Source organism: Ranitomeya imitator, chromosome 2 (assembly GCF_032444005.1).
Source record: "Ranitomeya imitator isolate aRanImi1 chromosome 2, aRanImi1.pri, whole genome shotgun sequence".
Lineage (NCBI taxonomy): Eukaryota > Metazoa > Chordata > Amphibia > Anura > Dendrobatidae > Ranitomeya > Ranitomeya imitator.
Window position 1 is genome coordinate 799593420 of NC_091283.1, and position 25171 is coordinate 799618590.

At 45.7% G+C, this 25171-nt stretch overlaps 1 protein-coding gene across 1 annotated transcript; it reads left to right on the forward strand.

The window, feature by feature from the left end:
- The first annotated feature begins 59 nt into the window (after positions 1–59).
- DPCD (deleted in primary ciliary dyskinesia homolog (mouse)) lies at positions 60–24063 on the forward strand. Its single transcript, XM_069753755.1, has 6 exons — positions 60–251; positions 4202–4282; positions 5507–5631; positions 7324–7457; positions 19617–19719; positions 23894–24063. Exons 1-6 carry the CDS (start codon positions 188–190, stop codon positions 23996–23998), a joined length of 612 nt encoding a protein of 203 aa, XP_069609856.1. The 5' UTR covers positions 60–187; the 3' UTR covers positions 23999–24063.
- Positions 24064–25171: the final 1108 nt, after the last annotated feature.

Genomic DNA, 25171 nt, shown 5'->3' on the forward strand with positions numbered 1-25171 from the left:
GGTATGATGCGCGGTATAGCCGGCGCCGTAGTGACTACTTTCACGTGTGCACTAGGAGGGCGCCCCCTGCCCCGGGGAGAGCTAGGCCGCGCTGCTATAGTAACTAGCAGCTGGGACGTATACGTCGTTATGGTGACCTCTGGTTGCTATGGTAACGACGCGCTGACAGGCCAGTGGGTAGTCCAAGATGGCGGTGCAGCACTGGCTGGAGAGTCTGCGGGCGGCTAAGAAGACCTGCATCCTACAGGATGGTGACTGACATTCTCCATCTCCTTACCTCAGACTCTTACATATCGGGGCGGCTCCATGCTTTGTACTGTTGTCCGTGTCTGCACACGTGGGGAGCAGGACGATGGGAACCATGTGGGCTCATATACAGCCAATCAGAGCGCAGATTGTATTTTCTAAAGTGCCTTTCAGAAATGCGAGCTTTAATCTGATTGGTTGGTGAGGGTCAGCACACCCCTCCAGTATAGCAGACTGGCACAGTGTCCGGGGCCGCAGGGCCGTTATCATGGGTGCGCTGACCATTATCTGGGGCACAGTGTCCAGGGCCGTTATCATGGGTGCGCTGACCATTATCTGGGGCACAGTGTCCGGGGCCGCAGGGGCGTTATCATGGGTGCGCTGACCATTATCTGGGGCACAGTGTCCAGGGGCGTTATCATGGGTGCGCTGACCATTATCTGGGGCACAGTGTCCGGGGCAGCAGGGGCGTTATCATGGGTGCGCTGACCATTATCTGGGGCACAGTGTCCGGGGCCGCAGGGGCGTTATCATGGGTGCGCTGACCATTATCTGGGGCACAGTGTCCAGGGCCGCAGAGGCGTTATCATGGGTGCGCTGACCATTATCTGGGGCACAGTGTCCAGGGCCGCAGGGGCGTTATCATGGGTGCGCTGACCATTATCTGGGGCACAGTGTCCGGGGCCGCAGGGGCGTTATCATGGGTGCGCTGACCATTATCTGGGGCACAGTGTCCAGGGCCGCAGGGGCGTTATCATGGGTGCGCTGACCATTATCTGGGGCACAGTGTCCAGGGGCGTTATCATGGGTGCGCTGACCATTATCTGGGGCACAGTGTCCAGGGCCGCAGGGGCGTTATCATGGGTGCGCTGACCATTATCTGGGGCACAGTGTCCAGGGCCGCAGAGGCGTTATCATGGGTGCGCTGACCATTATCTGGGGCACAGTGTCCAGGGCCGCAGGGGCGTTATCATGGGTGCGCTGACCATTATCTGGGGCACAGTGTCCGGGGCCGCAGGGGCGTTATCATGGGTGCGCTGACCATTATCTGGGGCACAGTGTCCAGGGCCGCAGGGGCGTTATCATGGGTGCGCTTACCATTATCTGGGGCACAGTGTCCAGGGGCGTTATCATGGGTGCGCTGACCATTATCTGGGGCACAGTGTCCAGGGCCGCAGGGGCGTTATCATGGGTGCGCTGACCATTATCTGGGGCACAGTGTCCAGGGGCGTTATCATGGGTGCGCTGACCATTATCTGGGGCACAGTGTCCAGGGCCGCAGGGGCGTTATCATGGGTGCGCTGACCATTATCTGGGGCACAGTGTCCGGGCCGCAGGGGCGTTATCATGGGTGCGCTGACCATTATCTGGGGCACAGTGTCCAGGGGCGTTATCATGGGTGCGCTAACCATTATCTGGGGCACAGTGTCCAGGGCCGCAGGGGGCTTTATCATGGGTGCGCTGACCATTATCTGGGGCACAGTGTCCGGGGCCGCAGGGGCGTTATCATGGGTGCGCTGACCATTATCTGGGGCACAGTGTCCAGGGGCGTTATCATGGGTGCGCTGACCATTATCTGGGGCACAGTGTCCAGGGGCGTTATCATGGGTGCGCTGACCATTATCTGGGGCACAGTGTCCAGGGGCGTTATCATGGGTGCGCTGACCATTATCTGGGGCACAGTGTCCAGGGGCGTTATCATGGGTGCGCTGACCATTATCTGGGGCACAGTGTCCGGGGCCGCAGGGGCGTTATCATGGGTGCGCTGACCATTATCTGGGGCACAGTGTCCAGGGCCGTTATCATGGGTGCGCTGACCATTATCTGGGGCACAGTGTCCGGGGCCGCAGGGGCGTTATCATGGGTGCGCTGACCATTATCTGGGGCACAGTGTCCAGGGGCGTTATCATGGGTGCGCTGACCATTATCTGGGGCACAGTGTCCGGGGCTGCAGGGCCGTTATCATGGGTGCGCTGACCATTATCTGGGGCACAGTGTCCGGGGCCGCAGGGGCGTTATCATGGGTGCGCTGACCATTATCTGGGGCACAGTGTCCGGGGGCGCAGGGGCGTTATCATGGGTGCGCTGACCATTATCTGGGGCACAGTGTCCGGGGCCGCAGGGGCGTTATCATGGGTGCGCTGACCATTATCTGGGGCACAGTGTCCGGGGCCGCTGGGGCGTTATCATGGGTGCGCTGAGCGGCACAGATCGGGGGCCGCCATCTTCCTGCGGGGGTCACAGATTACTCTTACATTTTCTCAGGACAGCTTATCATAGAAATCACAAATGATCTACACTTGTGTCCAGGCCCACGCTCCACATCACACAGGGACCCCAAAGTGGGTAAACCAGTCCATGACCAGCCATTCTTGGTGGTTTTCTTCTTAACACTCAGCATTTGTTTCTACAGCTTCCATTATGTTTTTTTTGGGGGTGGGGAATGATTTTTGTATACATTTTTTTTGCCCACCTCAGGGGAAGAAAAGAAAGAAAACATTTGATATTATTTTTTTCATTAGCACAAATGGCCGCTATCATATGTCTAAGGCCGGAGTCACACTACAGCGAGATACGGCCGAGTCTCGCAGGTTAAAACCAGGCTCTGGCACCGGCACTCCGGAGCGTGCGGCTCCATGTATTGCTGTGTGGCCGCACGCTCCGCTCCAGAGTGCCGGTGCCAGAGCCTGGTTTTAACCTGCGAGACTCGGCCGTATCTCGCTGTGCGTGACTCCGGCCTTACATTGTGTTCCCCTTTCCAGAACATTTACTATATGTGTATAATAATAATTTTATTTCTATAGCGCCCACATATTCCGCAGCACCGTACATGATAGAGGGGACTTGTACAGGCAATAAAAGACATTACAGCATAACAATAATCACATGAAGCAGAAGATACAGAGAGGAGTGAGGGCCCAAGTTTACAATCTATGAATCTGACATTTATTTTTTTTTCTCAAGGACAGGGCTAAATAGATCTACTTGCACCAGTGGCAATTCTTTTCTTCTTTCTTTGCTTCCTTATTTTCTTTTTTTTTTCCCCTTTTCTTTCTTTTTTTCCTCCCTCTGTCCTCCAAAATGTCGTAAAAGGTGATCACATGATTGGTAGAAGGATGCGCTGACACAGCTCTCGGGAAGGCAGCGATGGTAATAAGCCACCTCTGCCTTCTCTCCCATTCCCGCACATCGGTTTGCCCTACAATGATCTTCTCATCTATCCTTGCAGAGTCATATGAGGACCGCCTGATGCTTTAAGGTGTTGGGAGGTCCGTGAGTAGTTGCAGAAATAATCTGTCAGCAGCATGTGCCCCCCTCGTCTATGCCATGCTATACTTAGCTGGCATCATTGTGGCAGCCATCAGGCCTGTGGAGTCGGTGTCATGGAAATTGAGGAGTCTTAGGTTTGGCTTACCGACTCCACAACCCTGGCGGCCATGTAAACTATTAAGGGAATGTCAGTACTCAGCCACTCCTGTCCCTTTAATTCAGCCTTCTTTGTCAGGCAAAGGCTGCCGTCACACTATCGGTATTTGGTCAGTATTTTACATCAGTATTTGTAAGCCAAAACCAGGAGTGGGTGATAAATGCAGAAGTGGTGCAAATGTTTCTGTTATACTTTTCCTCTAAAAACAGGATTTGCATGAGTTTCTAGACCGGTGTCCATATATAGGTAATGAGTGAATATTGGTAAGTAACCCCATATACAGGACCGGAGAGGTGTCACTGCTCAGAAACCGCCATCACATGGAGAGGTCGCATGTGATGTTCTAGTGCTGCCCCCTAACCCTGGCTTGTGCTCCGGATTATGGCAGGACATACGGCATCTGGGCCAGAGAAGGCTCTTTTCTTTAGTGATGCTCCTGTTTTACGATGGTCATATTTAGCAGAGCTGAATTTCTTTCTAATCACAACGAGAACTGATAGGATCTTTCACCACTTTGTTTTCTTATAGGCAGAAGGAAAGTTCACTATCTGTTTTCAGATGGGAAGGAAATGGCAGAAGAATATGACCATAAGAGCCATGAACTACTGGGTAAGAGGTTACAAGAAGTTATCAGTTATCCACCGATCACCCCCTAGTTGTCATAATATTATCACTTATCCTATAAAATGTTTATTTTGTTTAATCACTAAAATATTTTTTTTCTTACATTTGGTGTCTTCGAAACGACCTGTTTAATTTGCAGGGGGGGGGGGGGTGGTCGTTGGATATTTTTTTTCTGCTCAGCAGGATTTTGGGAAAAAAAATGCTATAGATCAAAACTAAAACTCGTGCAAAAAAAAAACAAAAACAAAACAAGTCCTTTTACCTGTTCTGTTGACAGAAAAATAAAGAAAGGAAAAAAAAACGAAGGGCAAACGTGAAAATTGGCCTTGGTAGGAAAGAAGAAAGGTTTAAAGGGATATTTCTAGGATTGCTAGGCCTTAAAAAAATATGTCAGCAGTGTTTCCTGTGTAATCAGAGCGCAGCAGAGTGTAGGGGCAGAGAGCCTGATTCTGGGGATGTCACTTGCTGTACAGCTTGCTGTAGTATTGATGGAATCCTTCAAGGTAAAACATAAGAAATTGAAAGAATTGGAGCACTCACCCAGATCCTTCTTACTGTGCTATTTTATTCCATGGCGAAACGTGACATCAGATCATATCAAATTATGGAGTGCAGGTAGTAGGGGGGCGATGCAGATAAGAGAGCCTGACGGACTACGTCCATTTCGCTCTTGCTTAGCGCTGCTACAAATTGTATATGGCCATGATGGCTAAACAGTGAAGTGGACACGGCCCGTCCAGTCAGCAGAATGTCAGCATTGTCAGAAGTCGGACCACCACCAATCTGATATCGATTGATGATCCTTAAAAGAGCCTATCAATAATAAAGTCTCAGACTGCCCTTCCACACTAGCCATGCATATAACATAGAAGAGCTGCAGAACTGTGGTGTGATTGCCTAATGGTCACATTTATATGGGAGCCTCTCCTCTCCTTGCAGTGTGTTATCGGAGGGTCCAGCAATGGCTTTCCCCCTCTAATATAATACATGTGCATGTCCGGCCAGTCAGCTGAACGGAAGCTGGAAGGTTCCCGCCGACATTGGTGGGTTCAGCTGATTTCCCTCTACGTTGTTATGATTGGTGCTGCTCCCTCGTGGACACATTGTGACCGATAACAGAGAGCAGTAGATCCTATTTCTGAGAGAATCTTTGGCCTCACTTGATCAGACGATGCTTCTACACCTTGTCGATTTATGTCCCGTCCACAGTAAGAAAGTGGAGACAGAAGTCGTCTCTTGGGGCACACGGAGAATGGCAGACTGAGGTTGGCGAAGCTTCCCTCCCAATCGTCGGGGCCTTACAGCCAGACTTCTTAAAGGAAAACAGTTCAAACGTAAGTTTATCTGACAGTGATCCAGACATATATTTTATTTTCTGATATGAATACAACCTCACCACAATTTCGTAATATTCCCGAGTGGACCATCTGCAGAGCCATAGAAGTTCTTCAGCTAGACAGATTGTGGAGGATCCATCTTTAGTCCATTAGTCGCTACAGCTACTACAAAAAAAAAAAAATATGGCCTTCATTATCAAGATAATTTACTTATCTTCAGGTGCCTGCTTCCCAGCAATCCCTAGAACGGAGGTCTGGAACTGAGGAACCAGGCGCGGCAGGTCGCCTTCTTGACTGGAGGTGCTCATGCTTGAACTTTGCTCATTTTACTGTCTATGGGACTGATGGAAATAGTTCTGTAGTGTATGTGTACACAATGAATGGAGTGAGGATCGAGGGTGCACACCTCCGCTCCATTCAGACTGTGCAGAGCCCCATTCTCGGGATTGCTGGCAGTCCCATCAGTCGGACCCTGAGCAATCAGTAAGTTATTTGTGTATAGGGGATAACTTGGCAATGTCACTGTACACGGACTGTCCAGCAGCACAACATGATCACCGGTCGGTAACGCTTTACTGATCAGTGGCTGTTTATTAGCCTGTTTACACAGGCAGACCAAAGTAGACGACGCTCACAGAGCGATCTGTAATAAATCCGTGCACATTGGCTGCCATAGTTCTCCGCAGCACGAGTCCTGTTTATACACCACCCAGAACGCTGATCTTTTCACCAGATGAGCCCGTGTTTTGCTTACTCCTCAGGTGATCAGTAGCCTGTTTGCACCACTAGATTATTCTGAAAGGAGCGCTGTTAAAATCACTCGCTCACGATTCTTTTTCATTGCAAATGCAGCTTTAGTCCTCTCCATCCAAAGTGAAATTCTCAGTGCGCCCCCTAAAGACATTTTGCTGTGTTTTTTGTTATTTAATTGTGTATGGTATTTTTTTGGCCTAATTACACTGCGGACAAATGTTAATAAGTCTACAAAGAAATATAGAAAACGTCAATCAACGGGGGGATATTTTTTTAAGCTAATTGTGCCATCTCTTTGGTACATTTTCTGATTTCTGTCCTCTCATGTTTTGCACAAATATATGTGACTTTTTATTATGCAGCTCCTGTCACTTTTCTGAAAAATAGGCTGAGAAAAGCCCCCACAGATTTACTACAATTTACCCTGAAAATGAACAAAAAATGACAGTGAAATTCCACCCCGAGTGGCATAGATTTCAGTAATAGTGCACTTTTTACTCACGCAGGAGTCTGTTAAAAACTGGAATATAAAAAAAACTTTATTCAATTCTTTCAACCAAAATTTTGGTTTGTCGTTTTTACACTGACATGTTTTCACATAAGCTTCTCTATAGGACGGGAAAAATCCCAGAAAAAAATGCATATACGAAGGTGACAAAATAAAAGTAACCCCACTAGAAAAGCTTAATGGCTGTAGTGTGGTGGAGGAAAAAAATGACCTCCCTGACCTGTGATCTCCCAGCGGTCACATAATATGACGGCTGCAGCCAATCGGCGTCCGCTCTGTGATGATTGATTTCATACATTTCCTGCACCAGTAGTGGCGTGATAAGCTGACATTCAGTATTTAGGGACCACCATTGGTGAAGCACAGTGGTAACCAGTCTTTGTGCACGGAATATCCTCATGCAATTTTATGTGTTTTTGTTCTTTTAGCCAGTTTTCATGCGGAAGGACACAAAATCAAGTTTTCAGTGGAGAATCCGTAATCTTCCTTACCCAAAAGAGGTGTATAGCGTGACCGTGGACCGGAAGGAGCGGTGCTGTATCGTACGGACCACTAACAAGAAGTACGCAGGTTATTCTCCTCTCCTCCACTAATTCTCCTTCCACACTTTGCAGAGCTTTTAGCTCTCATTTATTTATTTTACAAAACAAGTGGAAACGTTGCAGCTTCTCCGTACTCCACACTGTGTCCCCCACCGATCTTCTGGAGGGGAACATCACTTGACTGCTGCAGCCAATCAACAGCTGCTGTTTGGCTGCAGCCTTCACATTCTTTTTGAGCCGGAAGAGACATTGTTTCTTTCAGTTCAAATCGAATGTGAAGGCTGCCTCAGTCATGTGATGCCCCCCACCCAAAAAAGAAGCCACAAACTAGCCTAGAATATAGAGGAGGGCTGTCATTTCAGTAGGTGACGATCGATTATCCCCATCCTCAACCCTGCACCTTTTCCTTGACCCATTTTGAGTGCTTTTACATCCCCTTTAAATAAGCATTATTCCTCCCATCAAGGTTTTTATTCTCTTAATATATTGTATTCATATTATATAGCAGTGTGTACTTACAATTGCTCATTTCGCCTTTCTACCCAGATAATTCTTCTCCTTTCTTTGCTCCATGTGGAAACAGGAAGTCCCTTGTCCCTACATTTATCATTCCCCTCTTTAACTCCTGACCCAGCTGCTCCCTCCTCCCCCTGCCAGGGACTTTTACAGCGACTTATGAGTCATGCTAGGATCATTGACCTCTTATTTCTACATAGAGCTTAGAAGGATTCAGCTAGTCAGTTTTTAATTACGCTTTGTCATAGACCTAACAGAAAACAGAAGAATTATCTGGGTAGAAAGGCAAAATGAACAATTGTAAGTGCATAGTGCTATATAATATGATGACTGCAGTATAATAGGAGGATAAATAGTTTGATGGGAGGAGGAGAGCTTCTTTAAATCCAACAGGGACAAGAACATGGGACCAATATATAATACATGGCATATACAGGCATATGCAATGCAATAGTCCTGTGCTGTACTGTATTGTGCCCGCCGGGCCTAGGAAGCTCGGATCTGGGGTGGTTAGACCCATATCCGCACCCATAATCACATTCTTCTCTAAAGCCATATAGGTGTTGCAGTCAGAATTGATCTTAGCATTTAAGTGCTATAGTGTCCAGCAATGGCAGCCACCACCCACTGCCCATGAGCCGGCACCATGGCCAGCCCGGAGCACATGAAGGAAAGGGATTGTCTGGCAATTATTATCTTGAGAAGCTGTAGGTAAAATGTGGTAGCACATGGCGTCCATTCAGATGATTCTTTCAGAACAGGAACTCTGCTCTTAGTTACGACTCAAGCTAATGGCTGACGTGGGGCTCCTGAGCTGCAGGAATGCTCCTCTGCCATCTATTCACTTGTATGGACTCGAGTTTTCCTTATAGAACCCTAACCACACATATGATCACAACGACATCATGAAACTACCACTTATAGTCCGTGATCAGGATTAATTAAAGCGCCACTCCGGCTTTTTTTCAGTGCTGGAGTGGTGCTACTTATCAAAGTTCCCTCCACCCAGCATCACACTTACCAGCTGCCATCTTCATCTTTTATCGGCGCCGCTCCGGTCAGCCTCGTGCCGATTGTGGCCTGTCGGATCGCTCCAGTGTTTGCTGGAAGTCACAACTCAATGTAAGTCTATGAGAGCCAGAACGAGGGTCTCATAGACTTCCCCCGAGAGCTTGTGACCATTACCTCTGACTTCTGCTCAGTCCAAAGTTGAGGTCACAAGATGGCTGCTGTTGTGAATTCTGTGGCTGAATTCACTCCTGTGGTCACAAGTGGTACTGCAGCTTCTGAGCTTCCTCCCTCAGGTGTTCTGGTGAGCGCGTTAACTGCTTCATTACTTAACTCCGCCTGATGCTGCTATCCTTGCTCCTTGTCAATGTTTCAGTGTTGGATCTGAGCTTCTCCTGATTGTTCCTGTGACCTGCTGCTCTGTATAGCTAAGTGCTTTTTGCTTTTTTATTGCTTTTTTTCTGTCCAGCTTGTCTTTTGTTTTGCTGGAAGCTCTGAGACGCAAAGGGTGTACCGCCGTGCCGTTAGTTCGGCACGGTGGGGTTTTTTTGCCCCCTTTGCGTGGTTTTGCTTTAGGGTTTTTTGTAGACTGCAAAGTTCGCTTTACTGTCCTCGCTCTGTCCTAAAATATCGGGCCCCACTTTGCTGAATCTATTTCATCCCTACGTTTTGTCTTTTCATCTTACTCACAGTCATTATATGTGGGGGGCTGCCTTTTCCTTTGGGGAATTTCTCTGGGGCAAGTCAGGCCTATTTTTCTATCTTCAGGCTAGCTAGTTTCTTAGGCTGTGCCGAGTTGCCTAGGTAGTTGTTAGGCGCAATCCACAGCCGCTTTTAGTTGTGTTTAGGATAGGATCAGGTGTGCAGTCTACAGAGTTTCCACGTCTCAGAGCTCGTTCTTGTATTTTTGGGTATTTGTCAGATCACTGTGTGCGCTCTGATCGCTAAGCACACTGTGTTTCTGGATTGCCTTCATAACACCTGTCATTAGCAAACATAACAGTACAAGGAGCCTAACTAATGATTCTCAATAGAGGGAAAGAAAAAGTTCTGACATCATTTTTTTTTTTTTTTTCTGCTCTGTGTTCACTTTTTTTTTTTCCCCTAGACATTTGGGTGATTCTGGACACAGGTGTGGACATGGATATTCAGGGTCTGTGCTCTTCAATGGATAATCTCGTTATAAATGTACAAAAAATTCAAGATACTATTGATCAGAAATCTGTTAGAACCAAGAATTCCTATTCCTGATTTGTTTTTTGGAGATAGAACTAAGTTTCTAAGTTTCAAAAATAATTGTAAGCTATTTCTGGCCTTGAAACCTCATTCTTCTGGTAATCCTATTCAACAGGTTTTGATTATTATTTCTTTTTTGCGCGGCGACCCTCAAGACTGGGCATTTTCTCTTGCGCCAGGAGACCCTGCATTGAGTAGTGTCGATGCGTTTTTCCTGGCGCTCGGATTGCTGTACGATGAGCCTAATTCAGTGGATCAGGCTGAGAAAATTTTGCTGGCTTTGTGCCAGGGTCAGGATGATATAGAAGTATATTGTCAGAAATTTAGGAAATGGTCAGTACTCACTCAGTGGAATGAATCTGCGCTGGCAGCTTTGTTCAGAAAGGGTCTCTCTGAGGCTCTTAAGGATGTCATGGTGGGATTTCCTATGCCTGCTGGTTTGAATGAGTCTTTGTCTTTGGCCATTCAGATCGGTCGACGCTTGCGCGAGCGTAAATCTGTGCACCATTTGGCAGTACTGCCTGAGGTTAAACCTGAGCCTATGCAGTGCGATAGGACTATGACTAGAGTTGAACGGCAGGAATACAGACGTCTGAATGGTCTGTGTTTCTACTGTGGTGATTCCACTCATGCTATTTCTGATTGTCCTAAGCGCACTAGGCGGTCCGCTAGGTCTGCCATCATTGGTACTGTACAGTCCAAATTCCTTTTGTCCATTACCTTGATATGCTCTTTGTCGTCGTTTTCTGTCATGGCGTTTGTGGATTCGGGCGCTGCCCTGAATCTGATGGATTTGGATTATGCTAAACGTTGTGGGTTTTTCTTGGAGCCTTTGCGGTGTCCTATTCCATTGAGAGGAATTGATGCTACACCTTTGGCCAAGAATAAACCTCAATACTGGGCCCAGCTGACCATGTGCATGGCTCCTGCACATCAGGAAGTTATTCGCTTTCTGGTGTTGCATAATCTGCATGATGTGGTCGTGTTGGGGTTGCCATGGCTACAAACCCATAATCCAGTATTGGATTGGAATTCCATGTCGGTATCCAGCTGGGGTTGTCAGGGGGTACATGGTGATGTTCCATTTTGGTCGATTTCGTCATCCACCCCTTCTGAGGTCCCAGAGTTCTTGTCTGATTATCAGGATGTATTTGAAGAGCCCAAGTCCGATGCTCTACCTCCGCATAGGGATTGTGATTGTGCTATCAATTTGATTCCTGGTAGTAAATTCCCTAAAGGTCGATTATTTAATTTATCCATGCCCGAACACGCCGCTATGCGCAGTTATGTGAAGGAATCCCTGGAGAAGGGACATATTCGCCCATCGTCATCACCACTGGGAGCAGGGTTCTTCTTTGTAGCCAAGAAGGATGGTTCGCTGAGACCGTGTATTGATTACCGCCTTCTTAATAAGATCACTGTTAAATTTCAGTATCCCTTGCCATTGTTATCTGACTTGTTTGCTCGGATTACGGGGGCTAGTTGGTTCACTAAGATAGATCTTCGTGGTGCGTATAATCTGGTGAGAATCAGGCAAGGAGATGAATGGAAAACTGCATTCAATACGCCCGAGGGTCATTTTGAGTATCTAGTGATGCCGTTCGGACTTGCCAATGCTCCATCTGTGTTTCAGTCTTTTATGCATGACATCTTCCGTGAGTATCTGGATAAATTCCTGATTGTTTACTTGGATGACATTTTGATCTTCTCAGATGATTGGGAGTCTCATGTGAAGCAGGTCAGAATGGTTTTTCAGGTCCTGCGTGCTAACTCTTTGTTTGTGAAGGGATCAAAGTGTCTCTTCGGTGTGCAGAAAGTTTCATTTTTGGGGTTCATCTTTACCCCTTCTACTATCGAGATGGATCCAGTTAAGGTCCAAGCCATCCAGGATTGGATACAGCCGACATCTCTGAAAAGTCTGCAAAAGTTCCTGGGCTTTGCTAATTTTTATCGTCGCTTCATCTGTAATTTTTCTAGCATTGCCAAACCATTGACCGATTTGACCAAGAAGGGTGCTGATTTGGTTAATTGGTCTTCTGCTGCTGTGGAAGCTTTTCAGGAGTTGAAGCGTCGTTTTTGTTCTGCCCCTGTGTTGTGTCAGCCAGATGTTTCTCTTCCGTTCCAGGTCGAGGTGGATGCTTCTGAGATTGGAGCAGGGGCGGTTTTGTCACAGAGAGGTTCTGATTGCTCAGTGATGAAACCATGTGCTTTCTTTTCCAGGAAGTTTTCGCCCGCTGAGCGTAATTATGATGTGGGCAATCGAGAGTTGCTGGCCATGAAGTGGGCATTCGAGGAGTGGCGTCATTGGCTTGAAGGAGCTAAGCATCGCGTGGTGGTATTGACTGATCATAAGAACTTGACTTATCTCGAGTCTGCCAAGCGCTTGAATCCTAGACAGGCCCGTTGGTCGTTATTTTTTGCCCGCTTCGACTTTGTGATTTCGTACCTTCCGGGCTCTAAAATTGTGAAGGCGGATGCTCTGTCTAGGAGTTTTGTGCCCGACTCTCCGGGTTTATCTGAGCCAGCGGGTATCCTCAAGGAAGGAGTCATTGTGTCTGCCATCTCCCCTGATTTGCGGCGGGTGCTGCAAAAATTTCAGGCGAATAAACCTGATCGTTGTCCAGCAGAGAAACTGTTCGTCCCTGATAGGTGGACTAATAACCTTATCTCTGAACTTCATTGTTCGGTGTTGGCTGGTCATCCTGGAATCTTTGGTACCAGAGAGTTAGTGGCTAGATCCTTCTGGTGGCCATCTCTGTCACGGGATGTACGTACTTTTGTGCAGTCCTGTGGGATTTGTGCTAGGGCTAAGCCCTGCTGTTCTCGTGCCAGTGGGTTGCTTTTGCCCTTGCCGGTCCCAAAGAGGCCTTGGACACATATTTCGATGGATTTCATTTCTGACCTTCCCGTTTCTCAAAAGATGTCAGTCATTTGGGTGGTCTGTGATCGCTTTTCTAAAATGGTCCATCTGGTGCCCTTGGCTAAATTGCCTTCCTCCTCTGATTTGGTACCTTTGTTCTTTCAGCATGTGGTTCGGTTGCATGGCATTCCTGAGAATATTGTTTCTGACAGAGGTTCCCAGTTTGTTTCAAGGTTTTGGCGAGCCTTTTGTGGTAGGATGGGCATTGACCTATCCTTTTCCTCGGCTTTCCATCCTCAGACTAATGGCCAGACCGAACGAACCAATCAGACCTTGGAAACATATCTGAGATGTTTTGTTTCTGCAGACCAGGATGATTGGGTGTCCTTTTTGCCGTTGGCTGAGTTCGCCCTTAATAATCGGGCCAGCTCGGCTACCTTGGTTTCTCCATTTTTTTGCAATTCTGGGTTCCATCCTCGTTTCTCTTCAGGACAGGTTGAGTCTTCGGACTGTCCTGGTGTGGATTCTGTGGTGGATAGGTTGCAGCAGATCTGGACTCAGGTAGTGGACAATTTGATCTTGTCCCAGGAGAAAGCTCAACTTTTCGCTAATCGCAGACGCCGTGTGGGTCCCCGACTTCGTGTTGGGGATCTGGTTTGGTTATCTTCTCGTCATATTCCTATGAAGGTTTCCTCTCCTAAATTTAAACCTCGTTTTATTGGTCCGTATAGGATTTCTGAGGTTCTCAATCCTGTGTCTTTTCGTTTGACCCTCCCAGACTCCTTTTCCATACATAATGTATTCCATAGGTCATTGTTGCGGAGATACGTGGCACCTATGGTTCCATCTGTTGAGCCTCCTGCCCCGGTTTTGGTGGAGGGGGAATTGGAGTATATTGTGGAGAAGATTTTGGATTCTCGTGTTTCTAGACGGAAACTCCAGTATCTGGTTAAATGGAAGGGTTATGCTCAGGAAGATAATTCCTGGGTTTTTGCCTCTGATGTTCATGCTTCCGATCTTGTTCGTGCCTTTCATGCGGCTCATCCTGGTCGGCCTGGGGGCTCTGGTGAGGGTTCGGTGACCCCTCCTCAAGGGGGGGGTACTGTTGTGAATTCTGTGGCTGAATTCACTCCTGTGGTCACAAGTGGTACTGCAGCTTCTGAGCTTCCTCCCTCAGGTGTTCTGGTGAGCTCGTTAACTGCTTCATTACTTAACTCCGCCTGATGCTGCTATCCTTGCTCCTTGTCAATGTTTCAGTGTTGGATCTGAGCTTCTCCTGATTGTTCCTGTGACCTGCTGCTCTGTATAGCTAAGTGCTTTTTGCTTTTTTGTTGCTTTTTTTCTGTCCAGCTTGTCTTTTGTTTTGCTGGAAGCTCTGAGACGCAAAGGGTGTACCGCCGTGCCGTTAGTTCGGCACGGTGGTTTTTTTTTGCCCCCTTTGCGTGGTTTTGCTTTAGGGTTTTTTGTAGACTGCAAAGTTCGCTTTACTGTCCTCGCTCTGTCCTAGAATATCGGGCCCCACTTTGCTGAATCTATTTCATCCCTACGTTTTGTCTTTTCATCTTACTCACAGTCATTATATGTGGGGGGCTGCCTTTTCCTTTGGGGAATTTCTCTGGGGCAAGTCAGGCCTATTTTTCTATCTTCAGGCTAGCTAGTTTCTTAGGCTGTGCCGAGTTGCCTAGGTAGTTGTTAGGCGCAATCCACAGCCGCTTTTAGTTGTGTTTAGGATAGGATCAGGTGTGCAGTCTACAGAGTTTCCACGTCTCAGAGCTCGTTCTTGTATTTTTGGGTATTTGTCAGATCACTGTGTGCGCTCTGATCGCTAAGCACACTGTGTTTCTGGATTGCCTTCATAACACCTGTCATTAGCAAACATAACAGGCTGCACCAGGAAAAGCTGAAGATGGGATCTGGTAAGTATAAGATAAGGGTCAGGGAACTAGTAACATCACTCCAGCGCTGAAATAAAAAAAAGAAATAAACAAGCCACTAAAGTGGTGATTTCACAAAATCCGGGTTTATAAATGGATTCCTCAACTCCAGTGTGAACAGAGCCTTATGCGCTTTACCTCTATTATCTTTACAAGCCATGGGATCTCACAGGGCTCTTCTGGGAAGCTTTTTCATACTTGTACAATACACAGTTATCAATATATTTATTGGCACACCTGAACATCGCTGATCTTACCCATCCCAGGATGATTTGTTACGTCACCATACTATTGGATGTTTCTGCACATTTGTCCTTGGAACAATAGAGGGCGCTGTTGGAGAGGAGGCCGCGGTGTAAGTAAAGAGCTCTCCGTCCAGGGAATCCGTGAAGCGTTTGCTTGTTCTGTAGTAATAATGTGAGTCCGAGACTTATATATATTTATCATCCCAGAGCGCTGTACAGTTTAGGAAACAACACAAAACTAAAATGACGTCATTAAAAAAAATAAAAAAGTTCCTACCCATAATAATTTATAATCTAGAAGATAGAGGTCACATCCATATCGCCTCGGACCGCTGGGGACCACCAGAGGTTATTAGCAGGGTGCTCTCTTCTGAATTAACCATTGCTGACACAGCAGAGGAGAGGTCTCCACTGATGAGCTCTGGTGGTCCCGTTTCTGGAGTAATAGACATATGACTGTGGCAGCCGATCACTATCCTCAGTGGTGATAGCATACTTGGTCTAAAGCCCAGTGCTGTCATTGGTGTAGTCCGGGAATACACTGGACCACTCCCTTTAAAGGGAACCTGTCACCCCCAAAATTGAAGGTGAGCTAAGCCCACCAGCATAAGGGGCTTATCTACAGCATTCTGGAATGCTGTAGATAAGCCCCAGATGTATCCTGAAAGATGAGAAAAAGATGTTAGATTATACTCACCCAGGGGCGGTCCCGCTGCGGTCCGGTCCGATGGGCATCGCGGTCCGGTCCAGCGCCTCCCATCTTCATACGATGACGTCCTCTTGTAGTCGCGCTGTGGCTCCAGCACAGGCGTACTTTGGCCTGTTGAGGGCAGAGCAAAGTACTGCAGTGCGCAGGCGCTGGGCCTCTCTGACCTTTCCTGGCACCTGCGCAGTGCAGTACTTTGCTCTGCCCTCAACAAGGGTCCCATCGGACCAGACCGCAGCGGGACCGCCCCCGGGGTGAGTATAATCTAACCTCCTTTTTCTCATCTTTTAGGATACATCGGGGGCTTATCTACAGCATTACAGAATGCTGTAGATAAGCCCCTGATTCTGGTGGGCTTAGCTCACTTTCGATTTTGGGGGTGACAGGTTCCCTTTAACTTTGCTGCAGTGATGACGTGCCAACCATGTGCTTATGAACACTATAGCTAATCGGTGCCCCCTTAAGCTTATGTGATACCAGAAGGCTTCACTGATTTGAGACAACCTAATAAAAAATTTCAGAAGACCCCTCTAAAGGAGACCTGTCTGGGATGTTAATGGGACAAAAATCTGTCCTCTACTGGAAAACCCCTTCTTAAAAGCTAAAGTAGCCCCAATAAAATAAAAAAGCACAAACTCATATCCTAGACCGGCGCTGTTCAAGCGATGCGTCGTTCTTATGAGCACTGCAGCCAATCATCACCCACCGATTGTCTGCAGTGCTGACGTAACAGGATCGGTCCTAGATCGATTCTTTGACAGTGACCAGTTCCTAATGGGATTTTAGTCATTGGCAGCTTCAACCATCGCAGATGAAGTAGACCGCACGGATGCATAAGGCACAGGAAAATATGTAGCTTTGTGAGAACTTAAAGCAACACTGCGGTGCACATTTTTTTTAAATTGGTTTATGTCAGTTTTTGGCCTCAAAAGACTCAATTTGCACAAAAAAAGTTAGAGCTTGCTGACATTTTTTGCCCAAAGTTAGGTAAGTGGGCACGTTTTAACGGAAAAGATGCAGCCAAGAATTTTTAGACAAATTTATTGAGCCTAAAGCTAGAAAATGATGACATTTTTCGTGATAAATCTATACCTGCCCATAGCTCGAAAGTACATTTAATTTCCCAACTTTAGAAGAGTCCACAATGCATCCAATAAGAGGTTTGCGACTTGTAATAAACTTAGCAGAGAGTTGGAAAGATCCCAGGAGCCGAATAACTAATGCATCAAGAAATTGCTATTATCTGCAACTTTTTTTTTTTTTTTAATGCCAGCAGGTTTACATAAGATGTCATGTTTGCCGCAGAGAAACTGAGGTCTGACATTGGGTTATCTGTGTAATATTTGGACAATGGTGCTCAGGACGAGAGCGGCAATCTGCAGCGGCTCTGGATATGTCCCCTAATCTCACTGCGAGATCCACATTCAGCTCTGAGATACAGTCTGTGCGGAGAACCTGCAGAAGTCACCTTTGAAGGCTAGAATACCCCGCGTGCCACCATATAAAGTAATAATAACTCAAATGACCCTTTATAAATTACATATGCTCAGAGTGTGCCCCATAAAGTAAAAATGCCCCTTCAGTGCCCCATTAAAGGCAATAATGCCTCCAGTGCTGCCTTATAAAGTAGTAATGTCTGAGTGCCACTTATAATCTAATAACTGCCGCCTTAAAAAATGATAACAGCCCAAGTGCCTCCTTGTACTTCTTTATAAGGGGCACCTAAAATATTAGAGGGCACCTTTAAAAAGTCAAATTTCCCATTCAATATTGCAATAGTGCCCCTATAAAAAGTAATAATGCCGTGGGTTCTTCTCCCCCCCAAAAAAAAATAATAACGTCCTCCTGAGCAATTATTTAAAAGTAATAATGCAGCAGGTAAAGATAAAAGAAAAGTATGATCTGACTTGCCCATCAGACAAGTCTTCTCTCTATTTTTCGGAAACAAAGGCCGACTGAGTGATGCGGTCATGTCATTTTGCCGCCTACAGAAGGACGCTGACATCCTTTGCGTGCTCCCCATCCAGGCCACAGGCCAAAAACAATCTGAAACCTCCAAAAACAAGGAGAATGGTGGAGCAGAGACCCGGAGGTACGCTGCTCCACCACAGGTCCTCACATGTAGTGATGTCCTCTGGACTTCGAACAGTGGAGAATGGCTCTCAGGGTTCCCCCTAGTATCTCTTTGTATCAATCATATTAAAGGGATTATCGCACAAAAAAATTATCACCTATTGACAGGATAGGCGATAAATGTACGATAGGTGGGAGTGTGACCTCATGTATGATCATTACACAAGTCACCTATAGGCATTGAATAGAGCGATGGTAACGCAAGCGCACGTCTGCACAAGACCCCCGTTCTGGAGATTGTTGGGAGTTAGTTTTGGACCCCCTCATCATAAATGTATCTCCATTCCTGTGGATTAGGGATAAGTACTGTCGGAAGGATATTTCTTGCTCATGTGGGGCAAGTTTAGGGTCTTGAAGAGTTGATGGAGGAAGCACGTCTATACGTCAGCACATTAAGACCATTAGGACCATTCTCTGGGCTCTACCTTCATCCATTTTCGTTTTCCCGTATTCTTGCTGGAACATGCTTTAAAAGGAAAATAAAAGTGACTAATACCGGCTGGTGGAGGCCGTCTACATGTCTCGGCACCTCGTGCGCTGCACGTTATCAGCTCTAACAATGTCCCAGATATATTAATTGTAAGGAACACTCAGTCATTGGATTACTGCTCAGTTCCTCCCTGTCCCAAGCAAAGTTCTGCGCTTTGTATAGTCTTTTTATCTATCATTGAGGAGTTAACACTTCTTTAACATGTCTTTGTGTTCATCTAATCTCTGCTGTTTAACCTTTGACATCTCCCTTATTATCCACGTCTGCCACCTTTGCCAAATACCAAGAGGAGCTACATCACAGGAAACTTTAATCTCCGTCAGAGCACATTCTGCACCCAGCCTCTCCGCTCTCTCATCATTTTCTTCATTTATCTATATGTGGAATTTACTAATTGAAGAATATTCGGTATTAGATGATAGACAGAAAACAGTAAAATGTGCAAAAAAAAATAATACAAATTGCACAGAAATGTAGGAAAATTTCTAAAACTACCCTAATGCTGAATTAGGAAAATACTCCTTGTAAAAAGCACGTCGACTAAATTTGTTCAAATAGTTATCTATAGTTAGTTAATATTAATTATCAAAATCTTACTAAAATTGGGATCCAACTCGTAAAATTAAATGGATAATTGTAATTAAAATTTTGCATACATGGACATCTTGGAAGCACCGTCTGAAGGTGACTTATTGCGTGGGGTCCGTCTTGCTATGTACCGTTGACATTCTTGCCACGCGACCGTCCCCCCTTCACACTCTCTCTGAGAAATCACAGACCCATCAGCTGTCTAAAATATCTTCCTCCACGTCTGATACCATAAATGTGAAGGAATCAGCCAGCCACTTGCAGAGATTCCTCTTAGTCCTTTCGTAAACCAGAAGTGCTAAATGTTTGCTGTACTGTAAGGTGTGGCTAATGCACAGTTTTAGGGGCTCACACTTACTTTGGGGGGTAATTATTCCTCCGATATTTGAGCCCGGTCTTCTACAGCTATTGTGACTGTTTCATATGGTTGTACTTTTGATTTCCACATGCTTTGTTCTCACAGGTATTATAAAAAGTTTTCTGTTCCGGACCTAGACCGATGCCAACTGGACCTGGATGAGAGCGCCCTAAGTTTTGCCCACGCAAATAATACTTTAATTATAACTGTAAGTAATAACAAGTCTGGGTTCTCAACCTGTGAAACATGTACCCCAGGGAGTATGTGCTGCACTTCTAGTGGCTACTCCCACTGTCTTCATGCTTTTAGGCTGGTTTCACACATCCATGGTTTCCTCATCCGTACAGTCTACGATGCAATAGGCTGACTGTGGGTCTCTTGAATGAACTGGACAGATAGAAATAAATGTGTACTAAAAGTTTAGGACAAGTATGGAACAAATTCTGCAAAGCAAGAACTCTTTTCACATTGAACTGTTGATAGTTTATTTGATTAAACATAGAAGAAATCTAAATCAGATCAATATTTGGTGTGACCGCCCTTTGCCTTCAAAACCGCATCAGTTCTTCCATAAAATTGTTGAAAGAACTCAGCAGTAGTGTTGTTGAGCGAACGTGTTCGGATAAGCTGTATCTAAGCATGATCAGGTGCTTACCGAGTGTCTTTGGCGTGCTTAAATAGTATGTTCGAGTCCCCGTGACTGCATGTCTCAAGCTGTTTAACAGTCGCAACACATGCAGGGATTGCCTAGCGTCAGGAAATCCCTACATGTGTTGCGACTGTCGAACAGCCGCGGGGACTCAAACATATTGTTTGAGCACGCTGAAGTCACTCGGCACCCAACCATGCTCTGATAACATCTTATCCAAACACTTTCGCTCAACGCTACTTGGCAGGAAGGTTGTTCTAAACATCTTTGAGAACTAACCACACATCTTCTGTGGACACCGCTTGTGCAAATCCTCCGATCTCTTCATGTTATCCCCGACAGACCTGATGCAGCAGGACAACGACCCTCTCCATAACAAAGAACAAGGAGTCCTGGAAGTGATGATTTGGCCCCACATAGTCCTGATCTCAGCATCTTCCAGTCTGTCTGGGATTACATGAAGAGCATAAGCCGACTTCCACAAGTCTCCAAGATGTTTGGACCTGCAGAGTTCTTTCAAAAACTATGTGCAAATAACTAGAAGAACTGATGCCGTTTAGAACAACTATCACACCGAATATTGATTTGATTTCTCTTTTGATTATTCACTTTGTATCTTGTTAATTGACAAACATAAAATATTTACACATCTATTTTTGATAGCAATTTTTTCCACATCTGCCCCAAAAGTCTACCTTGTAAAGCTGTCCTGTTCAGGCATCATGGTCCATACAGAGCACAAAACACGTATGTGTGGCAACTGGGCTTACTAGGTAGCACAGTGCGTACTCATAGCCTTGGTCAGACTTTGATGCAATGGATTATGTATGGGAAAGTTGATTTAGAAATGTGGATAAACACTTTAGACTATTTTGGGGATTATGTTTTATTTTATTGATTACTTGTGTAAGAGAGATTTAAACCCCCGAAGTATTTGACGCTATGAATGCATCTTATACAGTGATGGCACATGGCTAGGTTATGCCATTGCTCTATGATCAGTAGGGGGTCTGACATCTGCCATATTCGTTTTCCCTGCACAGAGGCACATGGCCCTGCAGCCGACCCCATTAATTTGAAAGGAAATGGCAGCCAGCCCCATTAATTTGAATGGCCCGTGTTGTAGTTGCCTGCACAGTGATGGGTCGGGGTGCAACTGTAAAGGGTCATGAATAGTGATGAGCGAGTATACTCATTGCTCGGGTTTTTCTGAGCACGCTCGGGTGGTCTCCGAGTATTTGTAACTGCTCGGAGATTAAGTTTTCATCACCTCAGCAGAATGATTTGCGGCTACTAGACAGCTTAATTGCATGTGGGGATTCCCTAGCAACCAGGCAACCCCCACATGTACTCTTATGCTGGCTAACAGATGTAAATCATTGAGCTGCGGCAAAGAAAACTAAATCTCCGAGCACAAAACCACCCGAGCGTGCTCGAGAAATCTCGAGTAACGAGTATATTCGTTCATCACTAATGGTATTTCATCTTTCTTCTGCATTTCTTCTATCATCATTTACATTGGAAGGAAACAGTTGGGGCTCCAGTTTGTGTATGTCAGAGGGCTAGACATGGTGATGGGTTCACTTTAAGTCATTTAGGTTCGCTACCACAATGTAAAAAAGTGCAGATGTGCCGCACACATGTTCAGTGACTTCATGCAGATGACTTGCATTGCTGTTCGGGGGATTTTGGTATGTGTCCAGATTGCTTCTTCCACCAAAAATGAAAAGCTCATTTCCAACGTTTTTACTGCTGTCACTTCAATCCTGTTCTGTAATTATTAACAGTTTTCCCCTAAAAATAACAATCTGACGAGAGAATCGCTTTGTCTTAAAACAAGTCACAAAGGCTTCAGATCTCACAGGCGTCCGTGTATGAAATGCGCTGGGTGTCGCTCAGTCTTAGTACTGGAATAAAGAAGGTTTACAGCCATTACTACCTTAGAGAGTAACACTGAAACCATCTTGTAATGGTAAAAGATTCCACTATCTGGGGTAATTCAGGATTAGAAGTACTGTATAAGACTACTTTTTAACCCCTAAAAATCTTCTCAAAAGTCGGGTATCGTCTTATACGCCAGGTGTCGTCTTATAGGGCAGGTGCGGAGTAATCTGCGGTCGCCGCATATTGTGGGGGGAGTGGTCCCAATGACGAGGTGAGGGGGCACCTCACCGGGAAGGTGTAAGTGAAGCAGAGGCAGAGAAGGAGATAATAGGATACAATGGCGAGCCAGATGAGTGAAAGAGGAGTGTTTTTCTAGGCACAGCACCGCTCTCTCTCTTTTGCATACCCCTGGCATCCCAGACGCTGACAGTTTGCTTCACTTACACCTTCCTGGTGAGGCGCTCCCTCACCTCGTCATCGGGACCACTCCCCCCCACTATATACGTCGACCGCAAATTGCTCCGCACCCACCCTATAAGATGACACCCAGCATATAAGACAACCCCCAACTTTTGAGAAGATTTTATATTTTAACTGGAAAAGTTGGGGGTCGTCTTATATGTCCAGTCGTCTTATACGCCGGAAAATACGGTACATGGCTGCCTTTCTTCCAGAACCGGCACCACACCGGTCCACAGGTTGGATATGGTACTGCAGCTGTCCATTCACATCAGTGCAGCTGAGCTGTACTACCAGACACAACCTATTGCAGACACTGGCCGACATCTATCATTGCATTTGGACACTTTGTGATATTTCCTTGTTGAAAATTTTCACCCTAAATTTATTTTTGCAAAACCATTTATTGCATGATTTAGTACCAACGGAAAAAAATAAAGACGGCCTCTCACCAGTTTGGGGGTGCCCTTTTTTAAAATGTCTAAATAACACTCATCAGTAAAAGTGGTCCCTATTACCCCTGTGGTAGATCGGCTCACTCGACTGCACACGGAGGTAGACACGGGAACACTACGACTTTAAGAACTTCCTTTGGTTTATTATGGACAGCAAAAACCAAGGTGTAGTAAAACAAACACAGCCCTCTGGGCAAGACAGGAAAACAGAACGGTATCAGAAAGCACAGTCCTTCTGAGAGCGGGGTTCCTCCCGCTCACCACTATCAGAACACACACTGTTTAGGTTGGTTCCAGCATAACAACTTCTCTAGAGTGTTCCTCTCCACACACTGAACACTTCTGCCTTTGGAGGCCAGCTCCTTAAGCCCCAGACCACACCCTGGGTGGAGATAAGGTGGACATCCTCCCACCTGCTCTATGGATGTCCACATAGAAGCCGGGACTACCGGAGATCGCCATTTACAGTGATCAACTATTTCATTTGGAGTAGAGATGCACATACTCAGCCTCCAATCCATTCTGTAAGGCTCTGTTCTCGGATCTGTAGGGGTGACACTTTAATCCAATGTGTATGGGGGCTTTTAGACACCAGCCAACCGTGGCCTATTGAATGACTGCGGATTAGCTACATGCAAGCTGGCTGATTGGCGGTCATTTACTAGCCTGTTTAGACAGGTCAACTACACTTCCATGGGAACAGAACAATCCTTAATATAGTCGTTCTGGGCACATAGAATATTTGTTCTCGGCAGCACATGATCTGTTTTTATGAGGCAATGTGCTATCGCAGGCAATGATTTTTTGCATGCTTAAAAAAATCATTTCACTGTATGGTCTAATAGTAATAATGATCCCAATAATTTCATCTGTTCTGTGTTTTTCTATCCAAGCCATCTAATCTGTCACTCTCTGCATTGTCCATGTCTTCATAGTATCAAAAACCAAAGGAGATTCTTGCTGTCGAAGAAGAATTGCAGAAAGAACTGAAATCTATGAAGTCAAGTTCTGAAGGGGATGTCGACTGCAAAACTCAGTGATTCGTGAATGTCTTCTGTTATCTTTTTAGTTTTTGTATTTAAAAGAATAAATGTGTATAATTGCGTCTGTGCCTGTTGATTATGGAGCAAACTCCCATTTACACAGGTCCTAGTAATCAGACCCCCGTATCATACACGTGAGGTTAATGAATGCGAGGACTGTGGAAGGTGCAGGGCGCACACACTTTTGTATGTTTGCATTAAGCCTTCGTAGACCCTCTGTCAGGAAAGGCGGCTTAATGGCTCCAATTTAACTACAGCAAATGCAGTGAAGATTATTGTAACATTTCACAGACCAACGTTCTAGACCTCTGCAGATTAATGATGATTCATGAACGCTTAGACTTAAAGATGAATGCGCTGAGATAAAGTTTTAGACGACTCAAGAAAATATATTGTGATGTTTGTGTCGTAAGGTTGAGCTGGAGGAAAACTTTAGCTTCCAGCAACCGTCCATCTGCGCTGCAGACAATGCCGTCCGCCTGTTATTTGCCCGGTTATGGGGTAACATCAAATGAAAACTTCCCATTGCTATAAAATTCGCTTATGTAGGTGACAGATTTTTTTTCTTTCTCAAGACTTTCCATCTTAGGCTATGTTCACACGTTGCGTTTTTGCTGCGTTCTTTTTGCAAATTTTAACCCTCCGTCACATACAATATTCGGACTAACGAGTTCACATACAATGTGCCTGTCAGGCGCCTGCTGGAAAAATACCTATAATATCTAATGTTTGCAATTTCAGTGCTCTAAAAGTGATCAGTGACCTTTATAGGGATGTAATAAAAGAGACTACACATAATCAGTTGCAAAAAAAAACATTTACTTAACATAAAACTAATAACTATGAAATACAAACTTTTCAAAACTCCCGCCAAATAGTCCCCAGTTCGACTCTCTCAAAAAAATGTACAAAGAAAATTTTTGAACACAAACTTAATTTTAAGGTACCTTAAGTACTATTAAAAACATATTCAATCAGAAGTAGATGCTGAGGTTTCCCCAGAAAAGTCACACTTGCAGAGCAAATAGCAAGAATTACACACCATTTTTGCATGTGTCAGGCAAATTGCTTTATGACATTTGAGACATTCATAATTTGAAAGCCTTCTGGTTCCGCTTTCCGTTTGGCAGGTGGTGCATCTCCTTCTTTTGTGAGGTGGTGCAGATGGTG